At 37.6% G+C, this 27,569-nt stretch overlaps 1 protein-coding gene across 6 annotated transcripts in view; it reads right to left on the bottom strand.

The window, feature by feature from the left end:
• The window catches only part of IMPG2 (interphotoreceptor matrix proteoglycan 2), a 70,628-nt gene that overhangs the window by 21,083 nt on the left and 21,976 nt on the right, over nucleotides 1–27,569 (bottom strand). For 5 of the 6 annotated variants that reach the window (XM_019648307.1, XM_019648308.1, XM_019648310.1 and 2 more), the window contains 7 exons: nucleotides 26,707–26,777; nucleotides 25,728–25,810; nucleotides 22,742–22,903; nucleotides 18,413–18,471; nucleotides 15,874–15,894; nucleotides 10,162–10,406; nucleotides 6,416–6,501 (listed from right to left, as the gene is read on the bottom strand). In XM_019648307.1, the coding sequence (XP_019503852.1) occupies nucleotides 6,416–6,501; nucleotides 10,162–10,406; nucleotides 15,874–15,894; nucleotides 18,413–18,471; nucleotides 22,742–22,903; nucleotides 25,728–25,810; nucleotides 26,707–26,777 (727 nt within the window). The remainder of the gene's footprint in view (nucleotides 1–6,415; nucleotides 6,502–10,161; nucleotides 10,407–15,873; nucleotides 15,895–18,412; nucleotides 18,472–22,741; nucleotides 22,904–25,727; nucleotides 25,811–26,706; nucleotides 26,778–27,569) is intronic. The other variant, XM_019648309.1, reaches the window with a different exon arrangement.

Below are 27,569 nucleotides of genomic sequence, written 5' to 3'. Positions count from 1 at the left end.
AAAAGGACAGCAACTTGTCTGTTCCCCTTCCCCCAATTCCCAAATAAAAATCTTTAAAAAGAAAAAAAAATGCTAAAAGGAGTTCTTCAACCTGCAATGAAAGGACAATAATGAATAACATGAAAATATACAGCACACTGGTAAAGGTAAATATATAGTCAAATACTGTAATATTGTGTGTTAACCACTTAAGTCTAGTAAAAACGTTAAACAAAAGTATTAAAAAAATAACTATAGCCACTATAATTTATTAAAGGGTATACACTATAAAAAGGGGTAAATTGTGACATCAAAAACATAAAAGGTGGGGGCATGTAAAAGGCTAAACTTTATGTATGCCATCTAAATTGTTAACATAAGGGCAGGCTGAGTGGCGTATTGGCTGGGAGTTAGCTTGGAACGTTGGCTCTGGGCATCAGGGCCCTGATTCAGATCCCACATGAGGGCCAGTGACACTGTGCCTTCTGCAGCTGGGATGGTGAAAGGTGGCTCAACCTGGAGCTGGGCTGCCATGGGTCACCAGTGACAGCGTAGGCTGCAGTGGGGCTGGCCAGCAGCAGGCGTGAGCTTCCATGAGCTTTCGTGAGCTGCCATGAGCCACTGTGGGTGGCAGTCCAATGGCCAGTGAGTGACTGCCTCACCTGGGAAGAGCACAACGGTAATACCAACATGGGCCAGTGGAACGTCGTCCTCCACAACTAGACTGAAAAGCAAAAGGACAGCAGCTTGTCTGTTCCTCTTCCCCCAATTCCCCAATAAAATCTTTTAAAAAAAATTGTTAACATAAAATAGAGTACTATATGTATAACATGTTTTATGTAAGCCACATGGTAACCTCAAAGAAAAAAAGCTACAGTAGATACACAAAAGCTAAAAATAAAATCAAGGCATACAGAAAGTCTTCAATTCACAAAGGAAGACACCAAGAGGAAAATAAATGAACGAAGGAACTACAAAATAGCCACACAACAATAAGATGGCATTAGTAAGTCCTTACCCATCAATATCACTCCAAATATAAATGGATTAACTTCTGTAGTCAAAAGGCAGAGTAGCTAGATGGACTTTTTGTTTTAAAGACCCAACTATATGCTGCCTACAAGAGACTTACTTCAGCTTTAAGGACACACATAGGCTGAAAGTGAGGGATGGTGTGCACATCAAAGAGAACAGGGGTACCTATACTTACATCAGACAAAATAGACTTAAATTCAAAAACTGTAACAACAGAAAAAGAGGTCATTCTATAGTGATAAAAAGGTCAATTAATCAAGAGGATGTAATAATATAAATACCAGGGGTGCCAAGAGAATGTATACATGTGATTTGTATTCATATTTTGTTATCAGTATATATTATTACAATTGTAATACAGTTTTTTTTCCTTTCTTAAAATGCGTATACATTTTTTTGGCACCCTCTGTATATATGCACCCAACATTGCAGCACTTAAATATATCAACCAAATACAAACAGACCTTAAGGGAGAAATAGATAACAATACAATATTAGGGACTTCAATACCCCACTTTCAACATTGGATAAATCATCCAGAGAGAAAGTAAATAAGAAAATTTGTGACTTAAACTAAGAGCCGTTTTTTTTTTAAATAAAAAAACTGAAAAATCTTTAACTAGACTCAAAAAAAGAAAGAGACTCAAATAAATAAAATCAGAAATGAAAGAGGAGATATTACTACTGATACCAAAAAATACAAAGGAACATAACACACTATTGTGAACAACCGTATGCCAACAAATTGGTTAACCCATAAAAAATAGATAAATTCCTAGACACATACAAACTACCAAGACTGTATCATAAAGAAACAGAAAATCTAAACAGACCAATTAATAGTAAGCAGATTGAAAACAAATTTAAAAATAATAATAATAAAAAATCCTCCCAACAAAGAAAAGCCCAGGACCAGAGATTTCACCAGTGAATTGTAACAAACTTTTAAAGAAGAATTAATGCCTATTCTTCTTAAACTCTCCCAAAAAATTGAAGAGGAGGGGATACTCCCAAACTCATTTTACAAGGTCAGCATTATCCTGATACCAAAACCAGACAAAGACACTACAAGAAAAGAAAACTGTAAGCCAATATACACACAAAACAATAATAATGTGTTTACCATATGTACCACATATTATAATAAAAATAATGATATACCACATTAAAAATATGATATACCACATTAATAGAATGAAGAATAAAAATCATATAATCATCTCAATATATGCAGAAAAAGCATTTAACAAAATACAACATCTCTGCATGATAAAAACTCTCAACAAATTGGTCAAAGTGTATAAAGTTGGAGTTAAAATATGAATAACTTCTGGGCATCTAATATACAACATGGTTACTATAGTTAACAATATTGTGTTAAATACTTGTAAATTGCCTAGAGAGTAAATCTTAAGTGTTCTCACCACACACACACACACACACACACACACACACACACACACACACACACGTAATTATGTGAAGTAACAGAGGTGCTAACACTACCATGGTAAACATTTCGTAATACATAAGTATATCAAATCACCGCATTGTACACCTTAAATTTATACAATGTTATGTGTTGATTATATCTCAATAAAGCTGGGGGGAGGGAGAGAATGGACCAGGTGGAGAGAGTAAGAATTCAATTTCACATAAATAAAAAGACAACAAATTAGAGCCCATAATGTGGAAGAAAAAAAATTAAGTAAAAATACCAGCTTTTGTCTTGCCAAAGGTTCAGGTGCTTTATAAGGCCATCCTTGGGTTTATAAAAATCTTATGTTGGAAAGGGGGACTGAGCATGTGCATATACATGAACATAAAGTATCCAATTTTAGAACTAGGATTCTTAAGAATCATGTAGTCCAACCTTGCCTATTAAAGGAACTGAGGTTTATAGAAGTGAAATGTCCATTGTCACAAAAAATAAAGAAAAAAATCAGAACTAGTTTGAGTTTCTAGAGTTCTCAACTACTATATCAGATTCTTCATTAAGAGATATATACAAGTACATATGCCTAGATGGCAAAAGGATTCTAAGAGAAGACACTAGAGCTAACAGACTTTGCAGTCCATTCCCACTTGAGTTCGCATGTGCACAGACCTATAGGACCCACATGAACACAAAGTGGGTGGGAGACCATTTCTAATATTTAATTTTCTACTATGTTGAATATGGAGGCTGTTCATACAGAAAGAAAAGTTTCTTCCTTTTCCATTTCTTCTTCTAGAATCCAAAACCATATATGTATTCAGGGAAAAGTAAGAAGGCCATTTGCTCAATACCAAATTCTATTTCTAAAAAAAAAATGATGATGACAATCATACCATACTAGGGAATTCATTGTTTTTCCTCTTAATTATCTAAAAGCACTTCTAGAGATGTATTAAAGCCACTCGGGCTTCCAGCTGAATCAGGCATATTTACATTCTTGCAAATTTTAAATCCTCATTTTTTTCAAAATTCCAACTGATATGGCTTAAGCCCTTTAACCCATGCTTAAGATACTGAGTTTGTTTAATAAAAATTAAAAAAAATACAAAAAAGAAGCTGAGCTTTATCTGACAGAGCCTATGAGTTGACACACTTTAGGAAAGCAGCTGAATCCTCAAAAAAGAAATATTCGAGCAATATATATGATTTAATAAATCTATAAACTAAATGACTTTTCATTTCATAAAAATTAAGATACATAATATCTTTAATAAGTGGAGTCACAAGTAAGCAACATAAAATGTAGAAGTAAACAACTTGACTTTTTAAATAAGGAAGGAAAGGCATCTATTCCAAATGAGTACCCCCTAAAAAATGGCAAAGAAGCTTTCTCATACATTTTGAAAGGTGAACACATACATGCCAGGAATAGCACTTCATTTATTTTTATATGGATAAACGTCCCCATAGTAACAAATTCAACCCATGAATTCTTCTTTTAGTTCAGTGTTGTATATTAACAAGTTTAATATTATATTGGCCAGTTTCACTTCTGCCAATGCCAACTGAAAAGCCTGCTAGTGCTATAGAAAGCATACTGTGCGACAAGTGATTTTCCAAGTCAGAATGCCAAAAGGTATCAAATTCAATATTCCAACATTCCTACCTCTAAAATAATTTCTAAGAATCAAATCTGGCTAAAGAAAACTCTCACTTCTATTAAAGAACAAAATCTTGCTAACTGTTTGCCAGAAAGAAAACAAGAAAACAAAACCATAACCATTGACTCTATTCCTTATGCTATACTCCAATCCTGTGACGAGATATATTTATAGTTGATATTCATTATTATTTAGTTTTCCGAAACTAATAAAAAATAAACCATAACCATTTATAATTAATTACTCTTTTTTTACATCTCATTATCATCCATTAACATTCCAATGTCTCCATAAATAAATAAATAAATAAATTAATTAATGCCCTACAGTTATCACTATTCAAAAAACAGCATAGGGAATAGAATCAATGGAATTGTAACAGCTACATAGATGTCAGAGGGATAATAGATTTGGGGAGGTGGGTTATCACTTTGTGAGGGGTGCAATGTCTAACTATTACATTCTTTTGTATACTTGAAACTAATTTAAAAAAACCCAAAAAAAAAACTAGGGGTTGATTTAAATGCAAACGGAACCACAGACCAGGTAACATAAATGAACAAATGAGCCCAGTTAGTACTTTGCTGTCATTAAAAGGGCAGCCGCTTTCAAGCCAAGCTCTAGTCACTTGCTGCAAGGAGGAAATGTAAACTTAAAGATACCAGATCTTCCTGGTTTTCAAAAGAAGTTGGAATTCTGCATTTTGATGCAAAAATTGCCTAATTTTTAAATATTGGCGGTTTTATTTTTAATTTAGCCCCAAAGCACATGCTGGATCCAGAAGCGGGTCTCCAGTTTGCAACCCCTGGTTTACATAGAAATCCCTGTCTTTATAATACGTATCTAAAATATCAGCACAGATCTTGTGTGTTCAGAGAAGCCCCGAGTTGAATGTGATTAGCTGAGATGGAGACAAGACGCGCCACATTCACAGTGAATCATCACTCCCCATCACACGCCCTGGATGGACTTCTATGGATAGCATCACCTTATTTGTGTAGAAGTCTGTCTACCACTACCAGACTGGAAACTTCTTGTAGGCAAGGCCACACCTTACTCATCTTAGTTTCCCCAACACTTGGCATGAAAAGCACAAAATAAATACATTTGAATGAATGAATAAGTAAATGAATAAATAAACACCAATGAATGCAATCTCTGATGTCAATCCCTCTCTAACCTTTTTTTCTCCAATATGGAACTCAGTAAAAAGTTATTTCCAGTGATTCCACTTTTCAAAACTGAGTTGCTCTATAATTGAGTAGAAGAAATGGCTACATATATTATATAATGATTAAGTGAATTTTCAACAGGAGCTCTAAATTTTCATTGCTGAATGAAAGCCAAGAAACAAGTATTTCGAATAAGCATTTCTTCAAGCCAAGAAGCAGTATTTCAAGAAATTGTTGGAGTAAAGCTAAGAAACAAGTATTTCAGATTAATTACCATTGCTTCTGTCATGTGAGACAGAAAAGAAGTCTCAAGTGGATGGCAGGAGTGGTGAAAGTGGAAGGGAGACTCCCTCCTGTGTCTATACAATGATAAACGATCATGTGCTCATTGTAGACAGGTGACTCCCTAGTGTGGCTGTGGCTGTGGGGGTTGTTGTTTTCACTGCACTCCAGGAAGCCCCTTTCTTTTCTACTGGATGCTTCCTTATAGGCAAAGTGGTAAGTGGAGCTTTGGAAGGGGTAGAGGAGTGTCCAGGGGAGTTGGGCGGTAAACACAAAAAGGAAAGTTTATTCCATGCTGTTTCTGTACAAATGGGAATGTTCTCAGCCCAGGTTAGAAGAGGCCTGATTTAGAGTCCCTGTCATTTGTCTGCTAGTCAATATTTTTACTCTTCCTTCCTTTCCATACACACACTGTTCTATATGCTTTGGAGTCTAAACTTTTTCTTCAATACAATCCTTGGAACAAAAATCTATACTCTACCTATGTACATCAATTTATAGTCTTGGCTATAAAAACTATTTCTGTGTAACTTTTAGAGAACAACGCAGTGGGCACTTAAAGCTTAATTATCACCAAACAAGTATGAACCATAAATAAGTTTTCTACCATGTGTGGAGTTTGGCAATGCCAAATATGTGGATTTCATTTAACTACTGCGGAAGGCTTAAATTTTCTAACCCAATACTTGGGACCCATGAGCTGACAACTATGAATAATGTTCCAGAGATGAGGTAAGAGAATGTTTGAAGTGGGAACAGCTTCATGATGCCAAAGTAAGTAGCTGAGGGTACAAAGCAGAGAAGCTTGAGGGCCTGGTTCTGGGCATAAAACATAGAAACATACTTACCAGAAGCGATGGTGGGGTTGTCTGAAGACTTGAACTTCGGGTGTTCCAAACTAGGTCTTCAGTTTGGGGAAGTAAAACTCCTCTCACTGAAGAAAGAACAATATAAAAGAACATTTTTTTAATTGAGACACTATTGTACTTGAGGTTCAGAGACAACTAAAAACCAAGTTCTTCCTTTTCATAGTTTAGATTTTAGCAGAACAGATTGGGGAGTCTTGATTAGAAAATCACTTGCTACTTTATTCAGATATTTTACTTATATTACTGGTAGCAAAATCTGAATTGTAAGACCTCAACATAAAATATTCTTCCCATGATTATATTTAGGACACTTCTATACTATTTCCTTTCCTTCCTCAAGTAGTTTTTATTCTTTTTTAAGATTCCTATGAAGCAGTTGTTTTTATTTTATTTTTTTCATTTTAATAAGAAAGTGGAACTGAAATTCAAACTCATTTGGGTGGTGCTAACAATGGAGAAAATTATGCAAAATGATTTCCTTTTAGGTAGAAAGTACCTTTTAAAAATGAGCTGGGACACCAGAGAGTTTATCACTGTAGCAATACCAAAGGGCAATAAATTTAAGAGAGTAGATTGTATAGTTTAATTCAACAAAAATTTACTGAATCCTTGCTAGTTACCATAGACTTTGATGAAGTTGAGGGTATAAACATTAATAAAGCCAAGTTTCTCCTTGTCAGACAGATAAATACAAATTATGAAATGACATGGGGGCAAAAATACAATGTATGGGAACACAGATAAAGGAGAAATTGCTTTTGCCTGGAGGAGATAAGGAATCAATAAAAGCTAAAAAGAAGGGATTTCCAGGAGAGTAAGATGGTGTACACAACAAAAACAGAAGCAGAATCTCTCATCATTCACCTGCTCTTACTGGCCTGACATAGAGGGATCAATCAAAAACCCTACTTGGTTTGAATATTTTTCAGAACTGTTTTTCAGTTTTGTATATAGTTACCGTGTCTTCTATGGAAAACAAGCACCACGAGATCAAGGATGAACATATCTTTTTTTTTTTTAAAGATTTTTATTGGGGAATTGGGATGGGAACAGCACTGGGGAATTGGGGGAAGAGGAACAGACAAGTTGCTGTCATTTTGTTCTTCAGTCTAGTTGTGGAGGACGTTGCTTCACTGGCCCAAGTTGGTAACATCATTGTGCTCTTCTCGGGCGAGGCAGCTCAGTCGCCGGCTTCTGGACGGCCGCTCACAGCAGCTGCTGGCCACTCACGCTGGCTGCTGGCTACAAACGGTAGCCCATGGCAACCCATTGCCACAGGGGTTGCAGCCTCTGCCGTTGCAGGCGACTCACAGCAGCCCAGCTCCAGGTTGAGCTGTTGTTCAGCATCTTAGCTCTAGAGGGCAGTGTCACTGGCCCTCATATGTGGGATCTGAACTGGGGTCCCCTGGCGTCCCAAGCCAGTTCTTAACCATCGCGCCACTCGGCTGGCCTGAACATATCTTTTGAGATGATAATCAAGCTACCTAGAAAGCTACAGCCATTTAGAAACCTAAACTTGGCTACAAAAAGCAATGGATTTTAGGGACAAAATTCTGATTTATTGAAATGCACACCTAATGAAAGGTCAGAGCACCTTTCCGAAAGCTTTTGTTGAACTTGCTTGGAGATTCTGAGAGGGTTGTTAACCCCATTTTTAGAACACTTCCTAGGAGGTAGCTCCACTCCCACAGGCTGCATGTAAAAGGAAGGCCTTGCTATGCTGTTTGTGGATTCAGTTTCCTAAACAACCTCACTTTGCCTGCAGCATACCTTATTCCTCGTGCTGTTCTTCCACAACTCTGACCTTGTTTGCATCTTCTACTCAGTTTAGGTTTCCATCTCCCCCACGTCATGACCTCTTAGCAATATCTTTCTCTGATATCCATATTCCTAGAAACTTCTACTTATAGGTGGTCCCCTTAAGTCGCTCCCAACTAGTCCATATTAGCCTTTCCAAAAGACTTCAAAAATTTCAGATTATAACAAGCCTCTTCTCTTTTCACTATTTTATTTGACTTACATATTCTAACAAGATTTAGCCAAGAAAAGAGGCACATGAGGAAGTGAGCCCAGGGTACCCACAATGCTCTAAAAGTCAAAGGCTCCCTAGTATTGTAAAGTTGATAGCTTAATACCACTATCATTCACTGAAGAGAGCATTTCTCCACTTTAAAGTCCTACGTAAGGCATACAAAGTCCAGGCCACTTTGTGGCTCTGTCTCAGCACACTGTGACATTAAAGAAACATCAGTACAGCAGCCAAAATAACTGAAAAGCAATTCAAAGTTTTAGCTCAGCCCCTCAAAAAAGATCTTATTTAGGAAGTAAGGAATTATATGTAGTAAAATTTTGTTAAAATTGTTTTTTCTTTTCTCTCCTGCTCCCTTATGTCTATTTCTGTTTAATTATTTACACACACACACACACACACACACACACACACACACACACACACAAGAACACACACACATGAGGCCTAGGTGGTAGCTGCATGAAAAGGTGACTTCTTTCCCTTAAAGATATGTCGGGGTTGGAGGGGCTATAAAAATGCATCGTTTTTTTTGTTTTAGCTGAGCCATCCTGCTACCTGTTGGCAGCTCAGCGGCTGCTCAGCTCGGGCCGGGACTCGAACCACTGTTGCTCAGAGCTCAAACTGTTGAGCAAGCTCTTAACCAACTGAGCCACTCAGCCAGCCCATAAAAAAGCATCATTGTTAGTATTGTCTCTCACTCGTGGATTTTCCTCTTTGGCTGTATGGTAGTTTACCCATGCAGTCACTTCAGTAAAAAACAGTCTGGAAGGGCCGGCCGAGTGGCTCAGTTGGTTAAGAGCTTGCTCAAGGGTTTGAGCTCTGAGCAACAGCGGTTCGAGTCCAGTCCGAGCTGAGTTGCCGCTGAGCTGCCAACAGGTGGCAGGATGGCTCAGCTAAAAAAATAAATAAATAAAAAATAAAAATAAAAACAGTCTGGACATTTTAAAAGTTAAGCTACCGAGTGATGAAACTGGAAAAGCAAACATGAAGTAACAAGTTAGTTAACAGGACGCCATGTCCCTGCTGAGTTAAGCTCTTGCACACTAGTAACCAGGCCCTTAGCAAGCTGTTTAGTCCCAGGTTGACCAGGCCACTCTTTAGCTTCTAAATGCAGAGTAGTCAGCTTCTTCTTGATGATCCCAGATCCCCCTGTTGATTTTGGATCATAACTGGATCTCTATGGCTGTCTGAATTCAAACTTAGTATTGGATTCTCTGGGATTCTGGCCAGCACCCAGTATCGCTTCTTCTTTGACCAAGGGCTTCAATCAACTTTCCCGGATCTACTCTTTCTCTCCTGCTCTCTGGCTTCTAAGTCTTTACCAGCTGACTTGCCTCTAGAGAGCTAATGTCTGGGTTGCCTGGGCAGCACTACAGCTTGCTTCAATTCATGCTTCCAGGTACTACTTCACTTTTTCTTATGCTTGGCTTCCATTTCTCTAAACTATTTCAAAATATCATGGTATGCTCCACAAAGAGTGGCCTTCTGTCCACAGATATTCCAGACAGCCCTTGATTAATCTATTCAAAATAGCTGCATGGCTAAAGCTCCATTCATATCAAGATGGCTCCTATCTCAGGCAGTCTAGAGAATGCTCAGGACTACAAATATTTAGGGAAATTCATTTTCACTACCGCGTACTAGAAAAGCAACTAAAACTATGTAAGGACTTTATGATCGATATCAAACTCACCATTGATAAGCTGAAGGGAGTCAGGATCTGGATTCAAAGAGGAGTTCCCCAGCAAAAAATTCTGATGCAGTGTCTCAGCAATATAATCCCTGAAGTTACCGATGGTATAAACGGCGGTGGGCTTATCATCCAGTTCCACAAGACCATGGTTTTCCACCTTGTTGGAATGAAGGCTGATTAGGTCCCAGCTGGTATTACTGATGGCCTCACCATTGAAGGCAACTGCATAGTGAACATCTATGCCACTATGAATGAAAAGAGAGAACAGGTTAGGCCCTGCTAAGGGAGCACAAAGGAAGGAGGTTGAACCCAGTGTGAACAAATGTTAAACCCAGAGAGACAATCTCAAAAAGCACGGTTCCCATCACCCTTCTCTGCAGACCCTGCCTTTTGCCACCTCCTCCTTCCCCCAGAACAGAGGGCCACAGCTCTGAGAACACGGAAGGACTGTGAAGGAGGCCACAGAGGCAAACTTGCAGAATACCCAAGCTGTCTTCTTCCGCCACATTCTCACCCTTTCTTTCCTCTTCAAAGCCAACTGCTCCACTACACTATTAGCCTGTTTCCTGTTTTCCCTATTAGCATTTCTCCTCCAAAATAACAAAACCTTCTAACTCCACCCAACAATGGGTAATCCTGTCATCTCTCTTTATTATTGTTGTTGAAAGAATTATGTACTCCACAAGGGGGAACAAAGCAATAAAAAGCTTAATTACTATGAACTAAAACATATTTATTGTGGAAGGAAAATATGAAATACTTGTAAATAAAGCAAATTGATAATCTGTGATTTTTAAAAATATCATGCTAGAATATTTTCTAATATGACAGTCATCTAAGCCTCTCAGGAGACATACTTTTGTTTAATAGCCCAGATAACTTAGTCCTATAAAGTTTAATACTAAATTGTAAAAAAACCACTAAGACCTGACTTTTTCTTGGCACAGTAGGAATGATAACTCCAAAGTTTATGAGTTTATTACCCTATAACGCATTAACTAATTTTGCCTCTAACCAAGCAATTCTTTCCCAATTAACAGTATAAATTTCAGTTTTTCAAATGCTCTAGGAACAAGCTCTCATTTTCTTCTGGCTCCCTCGTTAACGAGTTGAATGAAACCTTGACAAGTACTAACAAATAATTTTGGGAATTGGGCTTTTTCACTCTCTCTCTTTCCATGAGCAAACAAAGAGAAGATTTCTTGGACTAAAGCATAGAGTAAAAATAAATAAGTAGGACTAAATGTGTCATTTGATATTTTCTTAAATAGACATTTTGGAAAAATCACATCAGAATATAAATTTTTAAAGTCAAGAGGAACACTCCTTCTAAATTCTAACTCAGGTCTCTGTAACACCTAAAAGCTAACATTCTGTAAGTGCTTACAGTGTGACAGGTATTTCACGTGCTTTACCACATTTAATTTTCATAACAATCTTATGTTTAGTATCTTCAGATTTCTATTGAAGAAACCAAGCTTTAAAGAATTTAAAAGACTTGCCTAAAATTCTACAACATATATGTGGTAGAGTCAAGATTCAAACACAGATGTGCCGGACTTCAACAGCAGCATCTGAACACCTATGCTACACTCTCGGTAGCTTGAATGAAGCTATCATCAGAAAGAAGTCATTATGAAGACAGCTTTGCTCTAGTCATCACTCTGGTTTCCAGCCAGTCTGTGAGATACAGCCACCAGAGGCAATACCCAGCAAGCTACACCAAGACCCTCCGGAGGAAAGGAGAATACCATCTTCCCAAAGATAAACCACTCAAGATAGATGCACGAGGGAGACAATGTTCCACTTTCAGACATTCTGTAGAAGCAAAATGACTCCCAAATCAAAGCATAAAAATAACAATCGCTTCTTCCTCTGAACTTACTTATATATTCTGATCTACTTCTTGATTATAGTCTTTGTTGTTTTCTAAAAAGACTTTGCTTACAGCAACTGACTTTCAGCCTCTCCTTGAATTTCAATCCCCAATGTTCTGCTTCAGACCTGGCACTGAGGGGTACCCAGTGCCTACTAAATGAACAGAAATCTATACTTATCTGAATATAAAAAGGAAACTGCAGCCTAATCAAGGTATTCACATATCTAAAGAAAAAATATCAACATAATGACAATGGTCTTATGAAGTCTAGAAAAAAAGAGAAATTCTCAACTGATTTATGGTATATTTAGTGGAATGCTTCTCAGCAGTGTATTGTGGCTTTCTTGTAAGAGATTTCTAAACCTTAGACAGCTACAACAGGCTAGCACGGCTTGATGACACTGGCCACTACAATCAACAACTTCCTGTTTCCTGATTTCAAGTTTGCAAAGGGAACTTTTGATTATAACTCCCTACAGATTTTCCTACGGGGAAAGAAGGCATGAGCCAGCCAGTGCAATAATTGGTCAGTTGGCAGATATATTTCTTGCTTTAAATAGATCCATTGGCATCCTAGAGAATGCACTGTATTTTGTAGTTTGGTAAGCATGGATTGGTCTTAAGAGACCTCTCCTTCCTGGAAGCATTGGCAGTGCGGGAACTGTCCTAGGCCTCCTCGCCGCAGGTCACACCCTAGACTACAGGGGACACCATGAAGGTGACATCCCTCACCTGCCATTCCAGTAGCCAGGCCTCTTTGATGTTCCTGTCTCATACTGAGTAACTTCAGCAACGTTTTCCTCCCAGGTCTGATAACCTGATAAGCTGCCACCTCCAAAGGGGTGGTTTAGGGCACTGTAAGGCAGTATCTGAGAGTTTTGATACCTGATGCTCTACTAAGTGGTAAGACATCTGCTGGTTGTCTAGAACTTCCCTTAACCCCTTAATTTTTCATGTCAAAATATGTTGACGTGTGGGTAGTTCCTGATCTTTTTTGGTAAAGAAATAAATTCAGTAAAATATGCCAAAATAACCAAACGATGGCCCCAAGGTAGAATTAAACAGTAAGAGGGACACCTACTGGTCAGAACTCACTACACCACATGTGTCCCAAGCATCTAGCACAATGCCTGGTTCCCAGTAGTTCAAGAAATGCTTTTGAAAATAATCAAAACATAAATGATCAGTTTTATTCACTAGTGTGATACACTTGAATTCATCCGAAGAATTTTCAGTCTCTAAATAAGAAAGAGTAATTTTTCACTCTAAAAAGCACGCATATTATCTTCACACATTGTGTCTTGTGAGTAATCATTTTAGGGGCATTGCTTCACAGTCACAGTCCAACTCTGTGAGATTATGATTGCTCCTCCCAAGCTCTGTGGGGTGGACCATGCCTACATCTCCAGAAAGGTGAGCTTTTCCTTGGGGTCTTTGTACCACATATTAACATGTCAACATGGCTCTAAGACAGGAAGCAGTGATGAGGAAAAACGAGAAGAAGAAAAGGCTGTGCCAAGTTAGCACTTGAGTTGGCTTCTGGTCTACGAGAAGACCAGACAAGGAGAGTCAAGCCTTTACTGGGAGCCTGTGATGTGCCTTGCGTGACTTTTAAATATCATATGGAGAAGATCAAGTGAAATGTTCCTGGATCAGAAACTCTATGCAAATCAGGCAGTCTGAGCCAGATTACTGGCTTTACTCTTTATTGGCAAAATAAAATTTGCCTCCCAAATGCTTCCCTCGGACATCTAAAAGTAACACTTCTATTATCATCTACCTTGTCTAGTGAGGATAAATTCATTACAGAAGATAGAAGTCCTCAGAGAGATCCTGCAATTTATTACCTTGTTTTTGTTCTGGAAAGGGAACTCAAAGAAATGCTTGAGGTTATTAGGAAACCATCTATTCTCAGAGCTGAGAACTTGACTGTCACCAGAACACACTGAGTTCTGGCATGGAAAATGGGGCACAAAGATGTCTCAGGATGAGGGACAGAACAAACAAAGCCAAGGGGCCAAGGAAGCACATAAGAAGCAGAATACACACTGGTAGACAAAACATTATCTGACTGAAGAAAGCTGCGCTGGCTCTCCCCACTCCGCAACTCTGAGGAAACCAACCACCATGCATCATCACCTTTTCTCTTCCAAACTAGACCGAAACAGCTGCTATATAGAGGAAAGTTTCTCTGTTTGAAAGCCATTTCCAGAGATTTCAATCATGTGGAGGTGAAATTTACCCTTTCTTATTCTCTCATTTCTAGTGCCCTGGTTGGCTGTTTGACATGTGAAGATTTTAAATAGAAAAAGTAATGCTATCACATCTCATTAAGGTTAACCAAAATAAAGATATTTCAGAGAAACTCAGATAGATATCCCTCCTTCAATAAAACTTCTATTAGGAAGGAGACACATACTTACAAAGCCTGGAGCTGAATGTTTGAAGTGTGTATATCAAGCAGATATACGAATATATTGCTGATTCACTTCAAATGGTTCCTACGAACTTAAAATGTGTGCATCTTGACAGAGGTACAAAGCAAACAGAAAATTTCATGTGCATATAAATGTTTATGTTTCTATAACATGTTGTTATGTTCATAACATTTATAAATGTTTAGAAAGAGTATATATTATATAAATAGACTATTTCTGTGTCACACATTCATTCATAAACAGCTCAGAATAAAAGTATACCAAAAAGTTATAAATAAATTCACCAACTGCATAATACCTGACAATACTGAATGAACAGCTTTGGAAGCTATACCTAGGTTAAATGTTTTACCATAAAATCTAATGGCTTCATATTGAATTGTTGTCTGTGTTCCTAATGAAGACTTATCTCTCAGCAACCGGGTACCATTCTTCTGATCATAGGGTTAACATCAGAATTAGGGTTGTTTTTATATTCTAATCATCCCAAGAGGCTAATAATATAAATGAAAATGAGGAAGTCAGAAAGCCCTTTCCAAATATAAGGTATTACAATGAGGGAACATTACTGTATCTCTAAACATGCCCATTTTTAACCTATGAATATACTTCATAAATTCTATATTCTACTTATCAATCTTTCAAGAAAAAGTGAATTTTAAATAAATTTAGTATCCAAAGGCAAAAAATGACAAGCAACCTTCAGAAGGAGTATTGACTATGCTTTTATACTACATATGCTTCTTCTAAGAAATTTCAGAGAGCAACTGTTTTTACAAATAACCTATTATAGAGATCAGCTTTCTCCCCTTTATTTACCACTTAAAGACAACTGATTGCATTATTGAATGCAGAGCATGCTTGAAAGTGTTTACATTAATGCAAGTTTTTATTTCTATTTTAAATTAAGTGTGACTCAATAGTTAAAAGTACTTGTCAGTTAGCAGTCTATAACAAGTCTGTAAACTATAGCCTGTGAGTTAAATCCAGCCCACTGTCCCTGAGTTAATAATTTTATATTTTTAAATGGATGAAAAAAACCCAAAGAAGAATATTTTGTGACATGCAAAAATTATATGAAATTCTGATTTCAGTGTCCATAAATTAAAATTTGTTAGAACACAGCCATACTCATTTGTTTTCACTGTATTGCCTATATCTACTTTCATCTGATAGTGACAGAGTGGAGTAGCTGCAACAGAGACCATATGGCCTGAAAAATTTAGAAAATTTATGATCTGACCCTTAACAGGAAAAGTGTGTCAACCCCTGATCGGTAAGGAAATAGTTGGAAGTGATAAAAGAATTGAGCCATGTTCCCTTGGACCTAAGTTTATTTTCTAAACTAACTCCTCATTCATTGGATAGTATAGAAAGTTCCAAAAAGTACTCTACCTGCCAGTTTCCTTGGGGGACCTGAAAATAAAAATTCAAAGTGTTAAGCAGAGTTTAAGACAGATATATTTGTAATACCATTCATCAAAGTGCAAGTTCTCAATATTTTTCCTCTGAAATGTTTCCTTAAATGAAAATGCTTACAGAGTATCAGAAGCTGACAAGTTCCTGTAACTGAAGTGAGTAAAGGTGGAGAAGGTGTTCTATTTTAAAATAGTCTTTACTATCTTTAAACTTTTGAAATACTTTTGAAACAATTTATAATGGGTTATCCCTTTATAAATAAACTTTTTTCAGTAGATCAACAGGGGACTCCAGTTAGCAATCACAAAATTTGGAACACTTTTTTGGTAGATACAACGTGTTATGTAGTATTAAAATAAATAAAAAGCAAATCAGGTGGTATACAATAAGGTTTTAAGGGGAGGGAAATGTCAGAACTGACTAACCTATAGGATATTGCATAGCCTTTGATATTTATTTATTTTATGTAACAAACACTTAATAGGACTTCCCATGAGCCAGGAACTATGCTAATAAGCATTTTATAAAAATTAATCCATTTAATCGTCCTTAAGACTTTTTAAGGACCATTAGTATCCCTGTATTACAGGGAAAGAAAGAAATTGAGGAACAAAAATGCCAAATTATCTACCCAAAATATTTCAAATACATTTTTAATAAAGTGAGGGTTAATAGGTGAATTGTCTTTTTTATACAAATGAGAAGTTAAGACTTGGTAATCTACCCAAAATCTTCCAGCCAGAAGCGCCAAAGGCAGGATTTTAACCGAAGCAAGTTGGCTCCACAGGCCACGTTGCCTTTCATGAGCTGCCAAGTAAGAGGGGCCTTCAAAGGCCTCACATTCTCGGGTTCTCATATGAGCCTTAGTCACAACTGGAGGCAGTATTCTGTGAAAAGTACTGAGGTGGAACTAGAGAGGCTGATAATGGTGTCAGCATAGAAGGAGTGTCAATTTACGACGCTTGCCCTCTCCCCTGCACCTATAACGAACTAGCTGAGTATCTTTAGGTAAATTATTTGAATTCCCTGTTCTCTGGTTTCCTTATCAGAAACAATGAGGAGAATAAAAACTATTTCATAGCATGGCTGTTGGGGTTAAATGAGTTAATATAGATATAAAGCCTGGTACATCCTGTACATGTACACTGTACATGCTGTCTAAGTGCTTGCTGTTATTGCTGGTAAACCCAGAAGTTAACAAGAATATGCCAATGTTAAGATGGTCAATTATGCTGTAAAGTCACACAGTGCCCTCACTCATACTTCCCAGCATCCAGCCGCCTGGACACAGTTTTCATCCAAACACTCCAAATCTTCAGAGGATTGAGTCTAGCATGGAGGTTCAGACCAAGCGCTATAAAGTCAGCCACTCTGTTTCAAATTTACAAGCTCTCTGATTCTGGGCTAAAAGTATATCCCTTTAAACCTGTTTGCTCCTCTGTAAAATGAGTAGTAATTATATTTATTCTGAGAGAGTTGAAGTGAGCTCAGGAGGAATGTGAAGTGTCTAATACAAATACTCATTCAAAAAATCTGCACAAGTATTATGCAGTGGGTCTTAAACAGGGGAGAAATGTCTTAAAAAGAGGTTTCTGGGCCAGCCAAGTGGCACATCGGTTAAGAGTTCTATTGGGATGCCAGCTCTGAGCAGCAGAGCCCCGGTTTGGATCCCACATGAGAGCCAGTGATGCTGCACCCTCTACAGCTAAGATGCTGAACAACAGCTCGACCTGGAGCTGGGCTGCCATGAGTCGCCAGCGATGGTAGGCTGCAGCACCTGCTGCAGTGGGCTGCTGTGAGCTACTGTGAGTGGCTGGCAGCCAGCGTTAGCAGCCGGCAGCCAGTGTGAGCTGCCAAGAGCCGCTGTGAGCGGCCGTCCAATGGCCTGCGAGTGACTGCCTCACCCGGGAAGAGCACAATGATAATACCAACATGGGCCAGTGAAGCGACATCCTCCACAAAAGGACAAAAGGACAGCAACTCGTCTGTTCCCCTTCACCAATTCCCCAATGCTGCTCCCCTCCCCCGATTCCCCAATAAAATCTTTTTTAAAAAAGGGGGCGGGGGTCTCTGACTTACTCAGAACTATTATGTTTGAAAAGAAGATGGATGCATCTCCTCCAGAGTGGCCTTACACCAAGCCATGAAGTCACCTCATTGGAACATTGATGAGCTTTAGTGGGACCTTGAGGTCACATCTAACCTGACTTCAGTGCCAAATGAAAGCAGTGTAACATGTCAGCAGCAAGCTGCAAATAAGTATTCCTATGCTTTTACCCTGGCCCGACTACAGGTCTGGTATGTCTCCTTCAATGTATTATTTTGCCTTTTTCTAACTCAGTTTCCTCACCTGAAAAACTAGCATTGGGAATATGAATTTACCAGAAATAGCATTGAATTACAGCATTCAAATCATTTTGAGTCATTGGTGTAAACATAAAATACACAAAAGGATATTCCCTTTGAAATAAGGAATGCTACTGAACACAGGCATTTTTAGAGGGACTCTATTTACCTAAATTCAAGTACACGAATGTCCTTATAGCCCGGTAACCCAGTAAATGCATTTTCAACCTGTTAAAAATAAAAATAAAATTTATAACTATGTAGAAATGTGAAAAAGGACATAGAAAATAATGCTTTTAAGAGTAGAACATAAAGTGCACTGTTATAATAGTTACAACTATTAGAAGCTTGTCCATATACATAGATACACATGGATCCGAAAGTTACTAAGAAAATTATAATAGTTACAATGTTAAAAAATAATTTTTAGGGCCAGCCAAGTGGCGCGATGGTTAAGAACTGGCTTGGGATGCCAGAAGGCTCCAGTTTGGATCCCACATATGAGGGCCAGTGACACTGCCCTCCACAGCTAAGAATCTGAACAACAGCTCAACCTGGAGCTGGGCTGCTGTGAGTCGCCTGCGACAGCGTAGGCTGCAGCCCCTGTGGCAGTGGGTTGCCATGGGCTACCATATGTAGCCAGCAGACAGCGTGAGCGGCCAGCAGCCACAATGAGCGGCCATCCAGAAGCCGGTGACTGATCTGCCTTGCCTGGGAAGAGCGCAATGATGGTGCCAACTTGGGCCAGTGAAGCAACGTCCTCCACAACTAGACTGAAGAACAAAAGGACAGCAACTTGTCTGTTCCCATCCCCCCAATTCCTCAATAAAAATCTTAAAAAAAAAAAAAAAGTTTTTACCATGGTGCTAACACAGTTTTCTTTTTCATTTTGCCTTTTAAGGTTTTAATGTGTTTTAATATTAACTTTTTTCAAATTATAAAAAGCATACTTCTTATTGGCAAACCACTGTTTTTTCTTCCTTATGTGATAAAATGTGGGGGAAAACAAAAAGCATTAGTTTCAAAAGAAGCCGTAATAGCATTTTTAAATGTACTTATTTGGATTAGAAATCTGGCTGCAGCACACACTGTGACAGTCAGGTGTTTGTCTCCTAAAAGTGTCTGGTGGTGTCTTTTTCTTGTTCCTACAATACAAGACAACTGGGAACATAAGTCAGCATTAGAAAGAAATCTGTAGGCTTGGGCTTAGCCCCCAGGAGGGAGGCCTTGTTGACTGGCTGTCACAAAGGAGATTATGACAGGGTGACCAGGTAACTTAACCGGTCAAAAGATGAATTTATGAGCATCACATTTGCAGGAACTAGATTATTACTGAGTCTTTAAAATGCAGCCATGTAAATCAATTTGAGCTTAGTGATTGGAGCGGGTGAAAAAGAACACTAGACTACACTAAATATCTAAAAATCATCAGGTTATGCACAAATATCTGATGATTGTGCCCAAATATCAAATGTTTAACAAAACTGAATATTAAACCCACAACATCTCAGAAGGTACATCTCAGTAGATAAGTCACTGTGGGGTCAACGCCAGAACAAGGAAAGTAAGTTGTTAGTGGACTTTGGGAACTCTGTTAGTGGATCTCAGGGTACCTGCTTTTAAAACCAAGTCCTCATATAATCAGGAGAGTGAGATTATTTTTAAAATCTTGGTTCACTTAAGATCTTCTTGCCTTAAGGATAAAAAATCCAAACCCATGAAAGCCATGAATGGCTATAATAACCTTCCTTGTTTTATCCTCTGAGAAGAAAGAAGTGCCTACAATTCTTGGAGGATGGGGATAGGGATGGGATCCACAGGACTAGGGATCCCAAAACTGAGGGTTAAAGTTCCAGCTGCTTTTGCCAGACAAGTCTTTTAAGAACTAACACTGCCCTGCCCACCTCCCACAGCAGTTTTCATAAGATTGAAATGAATGTAGCTGAAAGTACTCCATTAAATAAATACTCCATTAACTGCAAAATACTATGTAATGGCAAGTTATTGTTATTACTAAACCTATCTCATTAGGAGCTTTGCCATCTCTTGAATCTAAACACATATAGGTATTCTAATTCATCACATCCAGTTGTAAGAAGTCATTCTATTTTATTAACATCAAAAATAATAATAGGTATAATTTATTGAGTGACTGCTATGTGCCTGATAATATTACTTCTAATCCTTGCAACAATCCTAAGAGATACATGTTTTCCCAATTTTTATAGATGAGAAAACTGAGACTCTGAGATGTCAACTAACTTATCCAAGGTCATGCATTTGCTGAGTGACTGAATCAGAATTTATTCAACCCCAAATCTCTCTAAGGCTGAATCCCATATTCTTCCCATTAAGTTATATGACTCGTCCTCTTTCCCGACTCATAATAAATATGGTTTCGAAATGCGATCAGGACTGGGAAAGCGGTGAAGCTCACTACAGCTTCTTACCTGAATTAAAATGAATGGGATTCTGTATGATACAAAGGAAGGAACACTTTGAAAGGAAAGAAGAGACCTGATTTTCCCTTCTACTCCTAGGGGCTGAAATGGCCATGAACAAGTTACTTGCCCTCCTGGGCCTCATCTGTCAAGTGGAGATGCTTACCCACATGGCTGCTGTTAGCAAACAGACATACAGCAGCCTGCAGAACACACAAGTAAAGCACTAGGCAAGCACACAATGTTGGTACTGTGTCTGTCTTCAGGGACTGACACTCCCAAGCCTGACCTTTCCCTCTCTGATGTCATACTTGGTAGTGTCCCAAGCTTATCTTATTCTCACACTTCTCCTCATTGAAAAAACAAAAAAGAGTAATATCTTCTGATCCTCAACCCCCAAGCAGGCTTTCTTTTTCCCTGTGTGTCTTCCAACATTACCTAAGAAATAATATTGAAGAAACCATCCCTGTGACTGCGTCCTGAAGGGGAGAGAGCTAGAGGGTACCCCTTCAATTTGCAGTAAACATGGTGACAGGGCCTTTCAGAGATAGGATGCCAGACTCTGCAGCTCCACACAAGGATGGTCCCCATGTGGCTACTGGTAGACATTTTGTCCAGGCAACGGGACAGGGATGTAGAGACAGGCCAGAGAAGGAAGTGTTTCACAGTAGGCCCAGACACTTCATTACCTTCAAATCACCTCAAGCCAGTAGCTACCTACCTCATAAAATCCCTGCTGGAAATGTTTTTCAGCGTGTTTATTAGACCTTCTCTAAATATGGAATCATTCAGTACAATTGTTTACCCAAACACTGAGGCTTATTAAAGGTTCCTTAATCCAAAGGCAGAGAGACCCAGACAGCTGATCCAAGACACTATCTGATGCCAGGTGGCCACTGGCCTGGTTGACATTTCTTCCACATACCATACAGCCTCGCGACTTGGCCACACAGCTAGGAAAATTAATCGTCTGTCCTACCTTCCCCTTGTCTGACGGCTGCAATGATGCTGTTTGGCTGAGAGATGCACATTTTTATTTCTCATCTAGACACAGTGTCTAGAGAAGGAAATTAGTCCAAGGTAACGGAATTGAAAAACTTGGCTAAGGAGAGCTCTATCAAGAGGGAATGGAAAAGAAATAAACAGGAAGGAATGGTGTGCCTTGTAATTAGACAGAGAGGGAAGATGGGCACTCAGTGCCTTCCTACACAAAGCAAAGGCACACAAGGCAGACAAGTACGGATCATTGTTGACTAAAAGAATCTTGAGTTCAAGTCCTTTATAGAATTCTTCCAGATACTGGGCCGGCTGAGTGGCTCAGTTGGTTAAGAGCTCGCTCAAGAGTTTGAGCTCTGAGCAACAGCGGTTCGAGTCAGCTCGAGCTGAGCAGTCGCTGAGCTGCCAACAGGTGGCAGGATGGCTCAGATAAAAAAAAAAAAAAAAAGAGAATTCTTCCAGAAAGTAAAGTTGTGAGATGGTCTACTGCATGATTCTTCAAAGAAACCCCTTTTTAAAAATACCTCCACCCAAGGAACAGAGATAGAAGGGGAATTTACATGTCACTGGATGTCCTTTTGTCCTTTGAACTTGATACCATGTATTACCTATGTGTTAACAGCTCAAAATTTTTCAATTAAAAAAAATAAAAATATGAAATTAAAGGAAATTAAATTTAATGTTTCCTAAAGAAAAACAATACTTTGTATGTAGTTTTTCAAAGATTTTTATTTGAATAAAATATTATCAAGTTCAAACCACGCCATAGAACACTTTCTTCCTTGACTGTGCACCAAAAGTTGGAAATAGCACTTATTTGTTAGCAGACGGTAAATGTGTGTAAGATTTTGTTTCAATGAAATAACTCATCTGTCTTTCTGTGAGTTTTTTCACAGAGCTTTCTGAAGAAATGGCTAAGTCACCACCCCCAAACCAAGCAGCTGAAGAGGTTGAATCCTAAACTTACCTTTAAGCAATGTTGTAAATGTGGGAGGTTTATAACCCCAGAAAACTGGCTCGTTTATCAGAAAAGTGAATAAAAACAAACAAAAATCACCCACCTGTGAAACAAACTCTTCTACAAGGTGCTGGCGGTGGAAGCTGGAAGGATCCTGTAGTTCCTCTCTGTATTGCTCCCCCAAAAGGTGGATACTGAATTCTGCAATCTGCTCAGTGGCTGGTTTTGTGGATTCTTCTATCGCATTCTCAATTTCATTGCTAAGCTGTATTTTTAGAGAAAGGACAATAAATGTCAATATTTACTCATTCAGTCAACAAATATATATATATATATATGTATGTATATATATATTTTAAGAAATATATATTACCTACTATATGCCAGATACTATGCCATATAGGCAACTTCTGATGATGACTTTTTTATACAGTATTTGACTTTGGAACTAATTGGGTAAATTTTAAGACATCAGTTAATATTAAAATTACTTCACATTTGTACATTCTTTTAAACAAACACACAACAACCAATTCAAGTAAAAACTGGTAATTTTCACTCAACTGATAGTGGAGTTCTCAGTAACAACAATAAAAGTTAGAAAATAGTGAAATAAAACCTTGACCCCCCAAAAAAAAACCCAAACAACAAGCCCTCAATCCAGAATTTAACACAGATTTAAATTTTTCTAGATTACGGGGATAATAAAGATATTTTCAGGTGATCAAAAACTGAGATTGAACCAGTGAGAGACTCTCACTAAAGTAGTATCAGACGCATATACTCATATTTCGGAATGAAAGTTTGCCTCAAGTAGAGGTCTAAATTGCAAAAAAGTATTTTAAGAAAATAAAATTATAAACAACTGGGTAAATGTAAAACAAACTTCAACTGTATAAAACAAATATAATACAGTCTAATTTGTGGGATTTGAAAGAGAAAAACAATACTGAAAAATAGACTATAAAAGTAGGGTGATCATTTGTAGGGTGATCAAAAGTAGGGTGATCAAAAGTAGGGTGATCAAAAGTAGGGTGATGAATTACAGTGCTCTAATGTTCTGTCATTATCTTATTGCTCAGAATAGGATAAAGATTTTGAAACACTTAAATTTTGCTAGATTAAACATACGTAACATATAATGTAACTACTAACAAAATAAAGTATATAATCTTAAAGGAAAAATATATTAAGAGAAAATCAAACTGTAAAACAGTAACTTGGGGTTTATTTTGAACTAATTCTTAATTTTGAACTAGGTAACCTCATTCTTGTCAGGTATCTCCATAGTGTTTTGTTCTATAAATCGGCTTCAAATCTAATTTCTGTTTTCAGTATTAATGTTCTAATTGATTATACACAATTCCTTCATTTCTATTCTAGTGAGTTCTATCTCATTCTATAAATGTTTCCAGACCTAAATCACAATTATTTTGCCTCAAACTCAGGACTACAGTATCACTTTTATTCATTCATTTATTCACAAATATTGTATTTATCAAATGACTATATTTTCTAGCACCATCTACTTGGGACATAGTTGTACTGAAGGTAAAAGTATTGATTGGGACATCCACTCAGGGATCCCAAGCTACCACCACCTTGTTCTCTTATAGGGAGGGTGATGGGGCAGAGTGGGGTGACATTCTGATTTCATATAAGTTAAAATGCCCAAGTTTGGAAACAAAAAGTGCAAGGTTACTAAATTGTACTTTTCTAGTGAATATGTTCAGTCAGAGTTTTTATTATGTATTAAGTAATCTAGGATTTATAAACCCCAAAATTAAAAAAAAACATATTAAGGAGGCCGGCTGAGTGGCTCAGTTGGTTAACAGCTCACTCAAGAGTGTAAGAGCTGAGCAACAGGGTCACCGGTTCAATTCCTGGCCTGAGCTGAGCTGCCGCTGAGCTGCCACCAGGTGGCAGGATGGCTCAGCTAAAAAAAAGAAAATAAAAAGAGAAACATATTTAACTTTTTTTTTTAATCTGATTGTGCTAGACTAGAGAGTCAACTTAATGTTGTATGGTGGACAAGTTACTATTAATGATGTATTTGAAAAGCATGGGGCTTCTTGATTTTTAAACTATAACAATAGATATACCATATGACCCAGCAATTCCACTTGTGGGTTTTCATCCAAAGAAAACAAAAACACTAATTTGAAAAGATATATGCACCCTTATGTTCATTACAGCATTATTTACAATAGCCAAGATATGGAAGCAAACTAGGTGTCTATTGCTAGATGAATGAATATATAATATGTGATATGTGTATATATATATTATATATATCACATATTATTTACATATCATATATTATATATATATATATCACATATATATGAATGACTATTATGCAGCAATAAAGAATAAAATCTTGCCATTTGTAACAACATGAATGGACCTAGAGGGTATTATGACAAGTGAAATAAGTCAGGCAGAGAAGAAAAATACTATATGGTTTCACTTATACGTGGAATCTAAAAACAAAACAAAACAAACAAACAAATAAAACAAAAACAGACTTGCAGAAACAAAGACCAGAGGGTTGGTTACCAGAAGGGAGGGGGAAAGGGGATGGGTGAAAAAAGGAAGGGGAATATAGTCAACAATGTCATTATATTTACAAGGTGACTGATTGCGAGAATTAGTGGGGTGATCACATTGTAAGGTATAAAAATGTTGAATCACTATATTGTACACCTAAAACTAATATAAGATTGTATATAACCATCCTTAAATAAATTTTTTAAAAATCTATATCCTTTCCCTCTGAAGAAGAGAAAGCTAAGACCTGATCCATTTAAATACAAGAACATAGGCAAAAATCCCCATTGTAAATTATGTCATGTAGCCCACAAGAGACAGTGGGCCTGCTCTAATGACAGTTCACCAAGCCTTGAGTCATTTCATTTATAATTTGAAGCCCTCACTCAGATTCTTTTTAATGTACTAGTTTTATAGTCCACAACACTTCCATAAATGGATCCACAGGAAGTCCTGTATAGTCTGGCAATGGAATATAAATCAACTTAACCCCTATTATCCATGTTCGAAACTAAATAACAGAATAGAGCATCACTCACACTCTCCTCTGGCCTATTCAAGCTGCTGTCTGAGGTATCTTCATAGGAACCCACCCCTGGATATGGAACACTGAGAACAGCACCTAAACAGAAAAAGAAAAACATATCTATGAACTCAGCCCCTGACTAGTCAGAATTCATATCAGGAAATAAGGAATTGATGTCAAAAACATTCTTATAAGTCATTTGCTTTTTTATTCTGGAAATTCTGTGCATTCTAATTGCAAGACACATTTGCACAGAGTCTTCCTAGGACAAGAAATAATAACGACTCATCCACTCATTCAACAAGCATTTACTGAGCTCCTACTATATGCCAGGATCTATGCAAGATGCTAGGGATTCAGAAGTTCCTATCCTTAAGGAGCTATCTAATAAAGGAGACAGATACCGAAAGAAGTAACACTACCAGAAAGAGGAAGTGGGTGAAAGTTGGAGACTGGCCACAAATTGATAATTTTTGAAGCTGGACTTCATTGTGCTATTCTAATTTTTGTATGAGTTTAAAATTTCCAATAAAGAGAAGTTTATTAAAGAAAAATTAAAAATAAAGAAAGCAACTACCAATTTACAGGGAATATAGAGGTCAAAGAAACATGTTAAAGTACACCACCGCAGAATGCAATCAGATACTCTACAAGACAAATGACAAATGGTGAGGCTAGAAAGGTACTGCCTGTTGACATAAGCAGTGGTTACAGAGTGTTTGCCTTAAAATAATTCTTTAGGTCGTATATTTGTTTTAAGCAGTTTTCTGATTTGCATCATACACAATAATTAAAGATTTTTAAGTACCCACAACATAACGCCATGAAATAAATGAAAAAAGGATTACTTTTTCTTGAGAACCACATATATGAAGAGAGAAACACAATATTTTTTTTTAAATGTGAGCTAAGAAAAAATGTGTTTGCTTGCAAGACTGTGTTAAACCACAAATCATTTAAAAGGAAAAGTAAGTAAAGGCACAAAAGCATACCTCCTAATGTTGAGGTATCACCTCCTAATGTTGAGGTATCCACGACAGGAACCGTGGATGACAATTCAGGGCTAGGAAAAAAAAAATGTTTGGAGTTAATAAAATGATAGAAAAGTGAGAATTTGTTTTTTCCAAAAAGGAATTCACTAGATCTTCAAACAAGTATTCCCAAACCAAAGAACTGAGTAGCAAAGTTTAAAAAAATAGCATTCATAATTCATTTATTTTACATTTATTGATTCCAACTCAACTAGAATCATCCTATATAAAGTACTCCCCCACTTTCTATAACATCACCCCATTTAATTTCTTCTCAGTTCTTATCACTATGTGACAGTATTTTGTTCATATATTTATCTATTCCTTTATCTCAGTCTCCAACCCCTTAATCCTCTAGAATGGCATTGTCTAATATGGTAGTCACTGGACATATTTGGCAATTTAAATTAACTAAAATTAAATAAAGTTTAAAATTCAGTCCCTCATTCACAGACACACTAATCACATGTGTCTAATGGATACTTTATTGGACAGCACAGTAAAGGAAATTTCCATCATCACAGAAAGTTCTATTGACCAGATTGCCTTAAGAATCTAAACTCCATGAGATTAGGGAATTTGCCGGCCATATTTTTTTTTAATTGGGGGGAGGGGAACAGTGTAGAGGAATTGGGGAGGGGGACCAGCCAAGTTCTTGTTCTTTAATCTTAGTTGTAGAAGGCGCCAGTCGCCATCTGGCTGCCCCTTGGCAGCTCATGGCCTGTAAGTTCAAGGTGCTATGTTACAATCCTGGTTGCAGGTTGGCGGGTGGGTTCAGCCATCATCCCATGCGAGAGTCAAATCAGCAACCTTGTTAAGAATGC

The sequence above is a fragment of the Hipposideros armiger genome, unplaced genomic scaffold (genome assembly GCF_001890085.2).
Source record: "Hipposideros armiger isolate ML-2016 unplaced genomic scaffold, ASM189008v1 scaffold_125, whole genome shotgun sequence".
NCBI lineage: Eukaryota > Metazoa > Chordata > Mammalia > Chiroptera > Hipposideridae > Hipposideros > Hipposideros armiger.
The sequence above is the reverse complement of the archived record's forward strand: the minus strand, read 5'-3'. Positions and strand labels throughout refer to the sequence as shown.